This window comes from Tenrec ecaudatus, chromosome 7 (assembly GCF_050624435.1).
Source record: "Tenrec ecaudatus isolate mTenEca1 chromosome 7, mTenEca1.hap1, whole genome shotgun sequence".
NCBI lineage: Eukaryota > Metazoa > Chordata > Mammalia > Afrosoricida > Tenrecidae > Tenrec > Tenrec ecaudatus.
In genome coordinates, this window is record NC_134536.1 from 119,480,852 (window position 1) to 119,493,336 (window position 12,485).

At 42.2% G+C, this 12,485-nt stretch overlaps 1 protein-coding gene across 1 annotated transcript in view; it reads left to right on the forward strand.

Moving 5' to 3' along the window:
- The window catches only part of PKHD1 (PKHD1 ciliary IPT domain containing fibrocystin/polyductin), a 588,229-nt gene that overhangs the window by 240,057 nt on the left and 335,687 nt on the right, over positions 1 to 12,485 (forward strand). Inside the window, exons 39-43 of the mRNA XM_075554069.1 lie at positions 1,926 to 2,117; positions 8,427 to 8,556; positions 10,623 to 10,640; positions 10,978 to 11,012; positions 11,259 to 11,389. Coding sequence (XP_075410184.1) covers positions 1,926 to 2,117; positions 8,427 to 8,556; positions 10,623 to 10,640; positions 10,978 to 11,012; positions 11,259 to 11,389 — 506 coding nt within the window. The remainder of the gene's footprint in view (positions 1 to 1,925; positions 2,118 to 8,426; positions 8,557 to 10,622; positions 10,641 to 10,977; positions 11,013 to 11,258; positions 11,390 to 12,485) is intronic.

Sequence of the window (12,485 nt, forward strand, 5' to 3'; positions counted from 1 at the left end):
AGCCTGTAGATTATGAGGTTTTCACATGTTGTGGAGACATCATTTGTCAACATTGGTGCAGGGTGGTGTGGGTGTCAGGGATGACTCGCAGGCATGAACTCTGGATGGATGGCAAGGCTGTTTACTGAGATGGGAAGAACACAGAGTTTCGGGGTGAGAGGGTGAAGCACACGAGTCTAATGTTGTGCATGTTGAGACTGAGGTGCCAGGTCAGTACCTAAGTGGAGATACGCTAGAGTATGTGGAGCCTGGAAGAAATGTCCAAGTTGAAGATAAAAACCGGGCATGTGTCTTCATAGAGGTGCAGATGTGGGTATACTTTGGGGATGTGGTTGGGTGCGGAGAGGTGTTCATAGGAAGAATTACTTGGACACCCACTTTCTTTCACTCCCAAGCCATCAAAAACCTGTCATTGTTTGCCAGACGTTTGGGTGACCCTGGATTAGAATTCAGTGACCATCAAACTTTAGCCATCTGCTGAGTCATAACAGCTGTTGTATTTCAACATTCCTGGTAATTTCTCATACAAGTGGTTCTCAAATCACCATTTGTGAAGCAATGTGTTCAATCATGCTGTGAGACCAAGCTGGGAGGCTTGTGCCATTATAAACTTAGCTCCCAAATGGTGGGAAGGGGTGGGAACTTTACGTTCAACACATTCTTAAATGTTACTATAGAAGTCTGAAAATGAATGGAATTCATAGGTCTTAATGAATATCTATTATATCCCTCAACCTGTCTTTGTATGGCGCCAAATATGGAAGTGAGGCAGCTAGATAAAACAATAAGAGGCTTGGATACTCAAAAATACTGTACGCCACATAGAGTCGTCATCAGAATTGTGATAAAGCAAACACAAAACACATCTTTAATTGCCTCTTACTGGATTCATTCTGTGGAGATTCTGAAATGGATGGTGGATTACTGGGGGATGGACTGGGGAGCACTGGTGGTATGGTGGTATATGTGTTGGGCAGCTAAGCACAAGGTCAGTAGTTTGAAATCACTAGCCACTCTGTGGGCGAAAGATGAGGCTTCTTATTCCAGTAAAGACTCACAGTCTCAGCAACTCACAGGAGAAATCCTATGGGATTGCTATGGGGCAGAAAATTGACTCGGTGGCAGTGGGTTGGGTTTTTATTCAGGGCTAATACATCATTGTGGGTAACTGGCACTTCTTTGATTCTTCAGCCTGGATAGTACAGGGTCAGAAGACGATCGTTTCTCCAATCTGAGGCTAGCTTACACAATCAAATTCCATGCCCGCGTGTCAACAGAAAGTGGCCTGGCTCTTGAGGCCACAGCACATTGTAGTAGCAGTAGCGGTGGGCATTACGTTGGTTCGTGTAGTCCCCGATCACGGGAATGACCCCAAGATGTGCTGGCAGCAAGGTTCAGGAAGAAGGTGCTACTCAGTTCTTTCTCGAGGCCCTTTGTCATTTCTGCAGGGGCTTGATCGCTAATCTCTCCAACCCTAAAGCTGCTCATAAAGGGAACCCCCATTGGACAGCTTCAGACTCAAAGGTGCTGTGATTACATTCTGTGCTCCCATTTCCTCCCTGCAATTATCAATCCTGCAAGGTCGTTTTATTGCACGCTTCCCCCAGGGGATCCTTCGGATTGGAATAAGCATCTCTTTAGCTTGGGCTTGTGGGTTACAGTCTGCCTCTTTGTGACAGTAAATGAAGATGATTGATTTGAGGCTTTCTGGAAATGATAGAGTGAAGGCAGCATCGTGTCCCAGTTATTGAATCTTTTAATGAATAATCTACAGAGGATAATCAAAGTGAGAAGGAAGTAAAGCATTCAGTGAAGTAACAAGTCTGGTTTGTTCTTGGTGCTGGCTGCGCCGTTCAAACTGGGAGGTTTGTCTAGAAGCTCGTTCGGCGGGCTTCAGGTCCCCTTGACTTCGTTCTGTGCTTCAGGTCATCCACGGGACTGTTTGTATTCCAAGAGTGAGAAGAGGCTGGGGGCCATGGACCTGGGGGCCAGAGTCATCATCCAGTCCTTTCCAGAAGAGCCCAGCCAGGTCCGGCTGAGAGGCGTCCAATTCCGGGATTTGGGGCAAGCCTTCCAGAAGCATCTGAGCTCCCTGGCTTTGGTGGGAGCTATGAGAGGTAAGAGGGTGCAGGCCCACGACTCCTCACGTTTTATTCCTCTCGCCTCCCATGTCGAAGGCATGTGCACAAGGGATTGTGATGTGGGGTATGAAGGATTCAGAAATGGATAGTTATTTATTTTGAAGCCTTTTATACTGCAGCTTCAAGAGTCATGGTAGCACAGTGAGTTAAACATTTAGGCTTATAACTGAAAGGCTGGTCATTGGAACCCATCAGTCCTCCTGGGCAGACAGAGGAGGAGGCCGTCTTTCTTTCCTTGCAGCCTCAGCTCACTACAGAGCAGCAATCTTCAGTCCATCACGGACCCTGTGGGTTGGAGTCGCCTCACTGGCAGGGCGTGTGGGGTTTTGAGTATTCAGCATGGCTCAGCTGTTCTCAAGCCCCTGGTTACCTTTGGGCAGACCCCGGCTCCTGGGAGACGTGTGTATTAAGAGTAGAACAGGTGTTCCTTAGAGTTTCAGCGGCTTAATTTCTAGAAGGGCACTGCCAGGCCTTTCCTCCATGATATGTCTGCATAGATTTTGAAGTCCAGTCCTTTTGTTAGCTGCCAGGACACTCACAATTTGTACCGACCAGATGCGCCTGGCCAGCAAAGTGGTGGTTGTCGCTAGGTGTTGTCTTGTTGGTTCCAAGAACAACCCTTTGTGCAGCCGAATACCACACTGCCCAGGTGAGTGCCATCCTGACGATTGTGGCTGCATCCAAACCCCTTGTTGCAATCACTCGTTCAGTGTAGCTCGTGGAAGGTCTTCCTCTTTTCCACGGACCCTCTACTTTCTCAAGCCAGATTTCTTTCCACAGGGCTGGAAGCCTCCTGACAGCAAGTACAAAGTACATGGAGTCTCATCAGTCTCCCTTCGACGGAAGATTCTGGCACTCCATGATATATTCAATATTCTGCACCAAGACCATAATTCAAAAGCACACATTTTTTAGTCTTCTTTATTCATTTCCAATTTTTGAATGCCTATGAAGTAATTAAAAACATCATGTGGCTCTGTCCAGGTGCATCTTAGTTCTCAAAGTGACATTTTTGCTTTTTCACACTTCAAAAGGTTCTTTTGCTGGAGGGCAACCGCCCGGGGCATGCGTGTTTTAGTTCCTGGCCTGTAACTTCCATGAGTGGAGATTGTGGATCCAAGTGAGATGGAATCTTTGACAACTTCCATGTTTTCTCTATCATGATGTTACTCATGGAACCCCTTGTGATGGCTTCAGTGTCCTTAATTTTGAGGTGTAATCAATACGGAAGGCTGCAGCCTTTAATCTCCATCGGCAGAAGTCTCCAGTCTGTACTTTCAGCAAGTCACGTTGTTTCATCTGCAGATCACAGACTGTTCCCAAGCCTTCCTCTAATCCAGTCCCGATGCTGTGTTCCTCTTTATGTAGTCCAGCTTTCTAAATTGTTTGCTCAACAAACAGAGGGAGTAAGTGTGGTGAAAGGATACAACCCCAATATAAATCTATCCTGATTCTAAACCATGCATCACCCCCTTGCTCTTTTTATAGGCCTATGTGTTTGCAATAAATAAAACCAAAAACTTATGACCAGAAAGTCGGTTCTGGCTCATAACCAGTCCTGGTGGCATAGTGAAAGGCTATTCATCTGACAGCCCACTGGAATGCCAGCAGTTCAAAACCATTAGTGGCTTTCAGGGAGAAAGATGAGGCTTTCTGTTCCTGCAAATGGGCACCGTCTTGAAAACCCACAGGGGCAGTCTACTCTGTGCTATAGGAAATAGTGTGTAGAAGAAAATCACTAAAGGTGCTGATTAAACTCAGAATTATAGACCCTTCTATAGAAAAATTTCAATCTAAGATGAGCCTAGACAACAACACTTTTAAACAAACAGCTCTTATGATTCTAGTACAAGTAGCCCTGAAAATACATTTTGAGAAATATCATTGTAGATATTGCCAAATAGAGTGAACTAGACAGACTCATATTTGGAATCTTGCCTCTACCATTTACTAACTTTGTGACTACGGTAAAGTGAACAGATTTTAACATTGGTAACGTGGGACACCATTGATAAAACTCATATCCTGGTGAAATAGCCACATGACAGCCAAAAACCGTATACCCTAGCTTGTTATGCATTCTTTCAAAAAATCGGGACTTTTTAAAAATGCTGCGGACGTGGGACAAATTGTTAAAAATTGGGGCTGTCCCACCAAAAGCGAGACGTCTGGTCACCTTGGACTACAGCCAAATTGATTTTTAACATCTTCATAATCAATGCCGTGAATCCAACTCCAGAAGAAAGTGTTGTCCTAGGTCAGCAGAATCTTCTACCAGGGAGATCGGCAACCATAGGCTGAGTGAGACCCAGAGGTTTATCCTGGGAACAGAACGCAGAGAGACTGTGTGAATCAGAACCAGAGCTAAGCATGTGGGTGCTTGGGCTTTGTAAGGCAGGAAACATCCTCACTAGGAGAGACTCAGAAATAACCGTATCTGTTTCCGGCAGGGTGATGCGGCCTTGTGGTATGTGGTACCGGGGTCTTTTGCAGGCAGCACTGCTAGGAGAGTTTGACCTGCCGAGCTTTCTGTTAGAAGTTGAGTACAAACGGCTGTACCACACAGGAACCTCCAGGGGAGAGCAACTAGGTGGAAAACAAGATCAGAACAGGAAGGAATGACTATGACTAGATACACCTAAAAAAGTTTCTAAATCCAAACTAGAATGGAAGGAAGGTCCCAAGCAAAAACCCGGTACTAGCAGCTGGAACACAGAGCATCACCAAATTGAGGTACAGCTGCCAAGTAGTGAGAAGTGGGGACAACGCCTCATTGTGAGTCACCCTCAGCCACCTCCAACACGATCACATTCTAGTGTGGCCTCCCTTTTGTTGTTGTTTGAGGCCCCAGAGTCCCGGTTGACTCATTGGGATCTCCTGTGACAGAGTAAACTCGACCCGTAGATTTCCTGCCTGTAATCTTTGATGGCAACCGACTACCAGGTCTTTCTCCCAGCATCACCGGGTGGAATGGAACAGCTGACCACTCCTTTAGCAGTCCAACATTTACTCGCTGTGTCTCTAAGGGCCCTGCTAAAGGAATGCCATTCTGAGGTTCAGAGGTCTTCTGAGGGTTAACCCAGGGCATGTGGAGCATGTGATGTTTGGGAGATAGTAAGATTTTTCTTGGTGACGATATAGTAATACCAAGGAAGCATCCTGGTTAGCTTATGACAAATTTTCCTCATCATTTTCCTTGGTATGGAAATTATTTCCATACCAAGTATGTCTCTATATCCCAGGGTTCCAGAAGGCTTCAACTTTGTTTATTTTAAAATTCATTTACAGAGTTGGTTCCTACCGTGACCCTTCTCTAGCATACTGAAATGATTTGTGTCTGTGCACTCTCCTCTCTGTTTCTTTGGGCTCTAGTGCTTACAAAGAAACAGGATATTTCACACGGGGACTAGCTTCTGTATCAGTGAGGGTTGTTGTTGTTAATGGAAAAGGAATCTCCAAGAATTGACTGAATACTAAATAATACCCAAAATTAATTTAGCACTGGGAGCATTCAGTTGGCTATGGCAAGAAATTTGGAAGATAAGTTACTTGACAAGGCAAGTAGAACAGATTCATAGTTGTCAAGGATGATAGCCCCCCAAATGTAGAAAGTATCAAACACTATCACTAATATTACATTCAAGTAAAATTTTGATGAAGATAATTAAAAAGTGATTGCTGTAGAACACCAATAGTGAGCTGTCAGAAATTCAAGCTTAATTCAGAAGATATGCAATAAGAAATATCATTTCAGATATCATATGTATTTTGGATGAAAGTAGAAAATACCATGAAGATATTTTCTATGCAAAGGCATTCTACTCTGTGGAGTAACACTATGGAAAACATTGTGAAGAATGGGAATTCCTGAACACCTAATTGTGCCCATGCAGAGCCTGCACACCCTCCAAGAGCCAGTTCAAACAGAAAAAAAAGGAATTGCATGGTTTAAAATAAAAAATGGTTTGTATCAGGGTTATATCTTTTCATCACAGTTTCTCAATTTATATGCTGAGTGGATATTACAACAAGCTGGACTATATTTAAAAATAGTATGGCACAACTGTTGGAGGAAGACTCACTAACAACCTGTAACCTGTGTATGACACAACTTTGCTTGCTAAAAGTGAGGAGGACTTGAAGCACTTGTGTTGAATATCCAATACTTCAGCCTTCAGTATGGACTATTAACTCAATGTAAGGCAAACAAAAATGGGACTAATAGGTAGCATCCTGATAAATGGAGGAATGATTGACATTGACCTGGGTTTAATTTTATGTGGATCCACAGTCAATGCACATGGCAGCAGTAGCTAAGAAACCACGTGACATATTGCTCTGGTCAAATCTGCTGCACCAGGCTTCTTTAAAGTGTTGAATAGCAAGGATGTCACTTTGTTTTTTTTAAAGATGTTTAAACAGTTTTATTAGCACTTTATGCGCACATCATAGAGTTTAGTAATCAATCAAGTCACTTTGAGGACCATGGTTCTCCTAATCCAAGGGCTCAAGCAGTGAATTGCACTGGGAAAATCTGTTGCCCCAGACCTCTTTGAGGTATTGAAAAGCAATAAAGGTTACACTGTGTTCTAGAGTTCTCCTGGGAAAAGCCATGGGATTTTCAATGACCTTATGTGCTTTGAAAGTTGAATGTCCAATAAGGAAGATGTAAGAAGAATCGATGCATTTGAGTTACAGTACTGGTGAAGCATTTTGAAAGTAACATGGACTGTCTAAAGACCAGATTTGAGAAGAAATACAGCCAGAATACTACTTAGAAGCAAGGATGGAGAGACTGTCTATTATTCTTTGAACATGTCATCAGGCAAGACCAGTCCCTAGAGAAGGTCTTTATGCTTGGCCGAGTGCAGGGCGGTGGAAAGGAGGAAGGCCCTCAATGCGATGGACTGGTACCATGGCTACAACAAAGCTTCCAACGTAGGAACAATGTGAGGATGGCACAGGACTGAGAAGTGTTTTGTTCTGTTGTACATAGGGTCACCATGGGTCACAGTTGACTTGATGGGAGCTAACAAGCCCAATTCAAGCCATAGTATTTTCAAGACATGCTATATTCCTGTGAAAACTGGAAAATGAATAAAGAAGACTAGAAGACAATTGATGAGTTTGAATTATGCTGTTAGCAAAGAATGTTAAAAGTAACCTGGACTATGTAGCAGAACATACCAATCTATCATGGTTGGAGAACAACTAGAATGCTTCTGAGAAGTGAGATTGGCAAGACTTTGTCTAATATTCTTAGGATATTTTATTAGGAGGGATCAGTCCCTGGAAAAGGATACTAGGCTTCTTCAAGTCGAGGGTTGGTGAGAAAGAGGAAGACCGTCAATGAGATGGACTGACACAGGGACTGCAGCAACAGGCTCAAACACAACAAATGTGATGATGGTGCAGGACCAGGTGGTGCTTTGTTCTGTTGGGACACAGGATCTCTGTGGATTGGAACCCATTGGAAGGCCCCTAAGAGAACAGTATTCTGCCTCTTTATCTAAAAATCTGCGATGTTCAAATGTGAGCGTTGCCTTCCTCAGACCATCCTCTCACTTTGCTTACACAGCAGAGTCAGAATCTCTAAGCATTTAGAGCCAGAAATATTGATGCCTCACAAGTTAGAACTGATTTCACAGCTCAAGAAATCATGACTACGTTTCCTCATGTCAAAATCAGTTCTGAAAGATCAGGCCTGGCCCATGCGAAGTAGCCTTCATGTTGTCCTCAAGTTCTCTCCAGCTGCTGTCTGCCACATTGAGATGAAAGGTGGCACTGACGAGAGTGGTCAATAATAACATTTGATGGTCAGGTGTCTTTCTGTAGTATGGTCATACTATTTCATTCTCCAGTAGTTTCTCCCCTAACCATTGACCCTTGGATTTCACTTTGTTTAACTCACTAGTGACTTTGAAGTTGATTGCTTTTCTGGATTTAAATTGATTGATGCTTCTAGCTCTTTGTTTTTTGAATCTCATTATGCTATGTGGGATAATGCTATCGATGTGATGAATAAAACCAGAGAAATCTTTGGAATCCATTCTTATAAGTTTCCTAGGGGGTGCACACTGCACACACTTTGCCTAAAGGTTGGTGGGTTGAGTCCATCTAGGGGTATCCAGGAAGAAAGGTCTGTCAATCTGCTTCAGCAAATATAATAGCCTTGCTGAGCACATTTCTTCTTGGACATCCATGGCATCAGCTGTGAGTTGGAAGCAATTCTCTAGCAAGGGAAGTGACAGTATTGTCAATCTTTCCTTGATCTTTCCTATTCAGATTCCTACATCCAGGGCTGCTCAGTTTGGAACTCCTTCAGTAGAGGGCTCCGCATGTCGAGGACAATGGGTCTGGCAGTGGACAGTAACGTGTTCTACAATATTTTAGGTCATGCACTGCTGGTGGGTAAGTGAAACCAACTTACTGACTTTTGGTATTCTTGAGTAGGACCCAGAGATTTTCAAAAAGAATTAGCCTAAAATTGTGAATTTCCTATTTATAAAAAGTCAGCCTCTGGTCATTGGAAATAGATCGTAGTCCAAAATTCAAAATTTAAGTTCAGTTATGATTATTTTACTTACTAACCGTTGCTAATAGGAAACTGATCTTTTAAAGTTAATATTTTTAGTTCAGGTTCATAAATATACAAAGGGCAGGTTTTAAAATTTCCTACCAACCATGTTCACAATGCAAAATCAGTCAAGTAAATATATCTTTTACAGTCTCATAGATGTTCAAGCCAGGGATTTTGTTCTCAACTGTTCCATTGGCTTGCTATAGCCGCCCGGGCTTCAAGCTTTCCTAACTGGCTAGCTTCATCTGTTTTTGCCTCTTACAGATCATCCTCTATCAGAAAAACAAACAAACAGCAAAACCCATACAAGAAAACTAGCATTATTCCGAAAATTCAATTTCATCATCCCTTTCATTTAAACCCCTTGAGTTTCCTAATACAGTGACCTGACCAGTTCTTAAGTTGGCACACTTTTTGCTCTTAGTCCCCCACTCTCCTAGGAGCCCTCATGGCCCAGTTGTTAAGCACTGAACTGCTAACTGAAATGTCAGTGGTTCAAACCCACTAGCTGCTCAGTGGAAGAAAGATGGGTGGTCTGCCTTCCTAAGAATTATAGCATTGATGACTGTATGGGGTTGTTTTACTCTGTCCCACAGGGTCACTATGAGTTGAGTCTATTTTTGTTTTTTCCCTTTTCTTGTATACACCAGTGTCACTTTAGTTTTAATAGAGAATAAAACTTAAACATGTAATATGCTAATGACACCAGCATATTATATGTTGCAGTGTAATTCTTTTAAAGGGATATGTTTTCTCCTGCCTTAGGGCCTTTGCCCAGATTTTAACCCCCTCTGTTCATACTATTCTTCCTTATTCTAGAAATAAGAACAAACTTGTTACTCTTGTGTTAATTTCAAATTCCTGCTTTCCAACAGTCCCCAGGTCAAGTCCTGCTGTTTCAGGCCTTTGAACACCAGTTAGCATATATCAATTAAAAATTATATGTCATGTTTGTGACATTCTGATTAATTAATATATACTTATTTACCCATGACAAATCCTTAGTTCTTAACACATTAATGAGCTCATTGCAGCTATCTTTTTGAAAGAACCCAAAACAAAGGGAACCTGGAATCAAAATAAAAAAATCAAAGTAAAGGTTTTCACTGAAACTAAGAATAAAGTACATTTGTTAGCTTTTCATATTTGCATTACTTCTGTGATGTGTTTTTCTTAAGAATGATCTGATGAGATAAAAGCTTATAAAGGTTCTAACCTTGAGAGGGAAAACTATTGACTGAGGAAATGTGGGCTGTATAAACTTGCTTTCAAAGACCATTCTAGCTCTCCACATCAGACAACTAAGGAAAATAGAGGTGACTGGTTAAAGAACAAGTGTAGAAAAAGAGCTATAGAGGAGACAAACTAACAGACTCGAGAGTGCCTTTACTTATTTATTTTTTACTTTGGCCTGTGAAAAGGAAAAGTTTGCTGATTGAGAGGACATTCAGGAAGGCTTCTGGCCGGGGGTTCTACAAAAGCACAGCCAGTGAAGTGCATCTATATAGGCACACGGTGCTTCAAAATTCATGAAAAATTCCCTTATCTTTAATCTTACTTTCCCACGGTGGCAATAATCTCTTTTAGAAGAATTAGTACCACACTAGTAGTCCCGCGGAGTTGGAATTGTGACCTAAAGACCAAGCCGGGAGGGGCGTTGTGAAACTCCTCCGTATTCTTTCTGTGGAAGTGACTGATGTATCTCTTTCACATACCCCGTCTCTTAGAGTCTAAACCTCAGTATTTTGGACATCAGGCGTCCAAGTGCCACCTAGTCTGCTCCTTCAGGGTAGTATAGATGATTCAGGAGGGGGGGGCATGACAGTGATTGGCTGGCAGGATGGGGCTGAGGCTGGCATTAGGGTGTGTGGCATTTGAGGGTGGAGACACCATTTGGACAGTTTCTCAGAAATGAAATAGTAGATATATTTATTGGTTTGCTTCTTTTGTAGGGTTGCCTTTTATTGTAGTTTGAGTGAAAGTTTACAAAGAAAATTGAGTTTTTATTAAAAATTGTCTATACGTTTTTTTTGTGTGTGATAATAGTTATCATCTCAATTTAATTTCTGATCAAGAATCTCTAAAACTTAAAAGTTTATGCCTGGTTCGTGGATACAATCTCAAAAGCAAAAATAAAACAACTCCATACGCTGAAGAAGAAGTAGAGTACAAATGCCACTTGTTTTCCTGGATCACCTGAGACGCATGGAACTCACATGGTCTTTTGTCCTCAGATACATACCTGGAGATGAGCAGCCTCTCTTGGGAAGCAAGTTTGAGAAGAAAAATTGGTAACGACGTAAACTGGCTTTCATTTTTTTACATTCCATTTAAATGATCTTGCAGCTCTTAGATTGGTCTGTTGGCAAAAATTACTTGCCTTTAAATTTGTTGAACACGCGACATGTTTTCTTGATATTTTCTGTTTCTCATGTGTGTGTGCACTGTGATGTATGTTGGTATAATCAAGAGTGTTGAGTTATGGACATTTCAGTTATGTTCATTAATCCCTGTGATTTAATCTTTTACATAAACAGACCCATCAGAACAGGGGAATATAATAAGAAACAATGTGGTCATCAGTGTTTCTGGTGCCGAGGGGCTCTCCAGTCCTGAACTGCTGGCTCCATCTGGCATCTACATCGGCAATCCCACCAATATTGTGCAGGTAAGATCTTCCGCCTTGTGAAGAAGGTCAGAATTGAGATGCCAAAGAGTGAATTCCCAAAGTGAGAGTAGCAGCCTCATTGGTTTGGTATGAAATATTTGATGCTGTACCGAGTATTGAGAATATAATTTATGATTTTATGTTAAACAAGTGCTTTAGGAACAATGCACTCATCATTTCCCTTAGAATTCCTGTGAATTTCTTGGAAGCAGAATCTATAAGGAGCCATCAAAATAGCTTCTGGTATTTTCTGTTTGCTTTGAGCAATATGAACTGCAGCATCATTCACAACTGTCTGTTCTGGGTGCTGATTTTTATGTATGTGGATCCAGATACCCGTTGCTTACGTCACCGTCATTATCTTATGTAATGCAGTGTAAATGTAGCCGTCCCATTGCCTGCTTATGGTTCAAAATGGGGTCTGTGAAGTTACAATGCACACTAGATCCTGGCAGATTCCAAGAGCATAAAGTACACTTTGATGGCTCTGATTTTTTTATTCCATTATTTAGTAAAATTGAACCTGACTGTCTCTTGGTCAATTTCTGTCTAGACACTTTAGGAAATTAATATATCTGGGTGCAGTGTAATCATAGATCTGGAAGTGAGGAATTGCTTCCGAGTAATGGGAAGCACCATTTAATGCATCCCTCCCCACTTACTTTATCCTGTGCATCCTCTATGAAATGGTTCACGGTCTCTTTCCTCTGAGCCATCTTCTTGTCATGACAAGAATGTCCTCTTTCAGAGGAACTGAGAGAAGTCACTTTTCTGGTTCCCTCTGATCATCTGTTTTCAATTACCTTCAGCTGAATAACCCCTCATAAAAGTTGTGGTTATCTTCTCAACCCTCTCCCAGACTCTTAATTACATTTATTCCGAGCGCAGCATTTACACACTGTTTAGGTGCCTAATAGGGGCAGCTAATATGCCAGTGAGGAAAGGAGGCAGAACAGCACAGATTTCAGAAAACCCGCCTCTAGACCCGGAACAGTCGAAACTGTATTTAACTTGATGACGACTACAAGGCTCATCCTGTAGCTTGGCCAGCCAGTTTTGATCCTTAAGAAGATACCAAAGAAGCCATGTTTGGGCA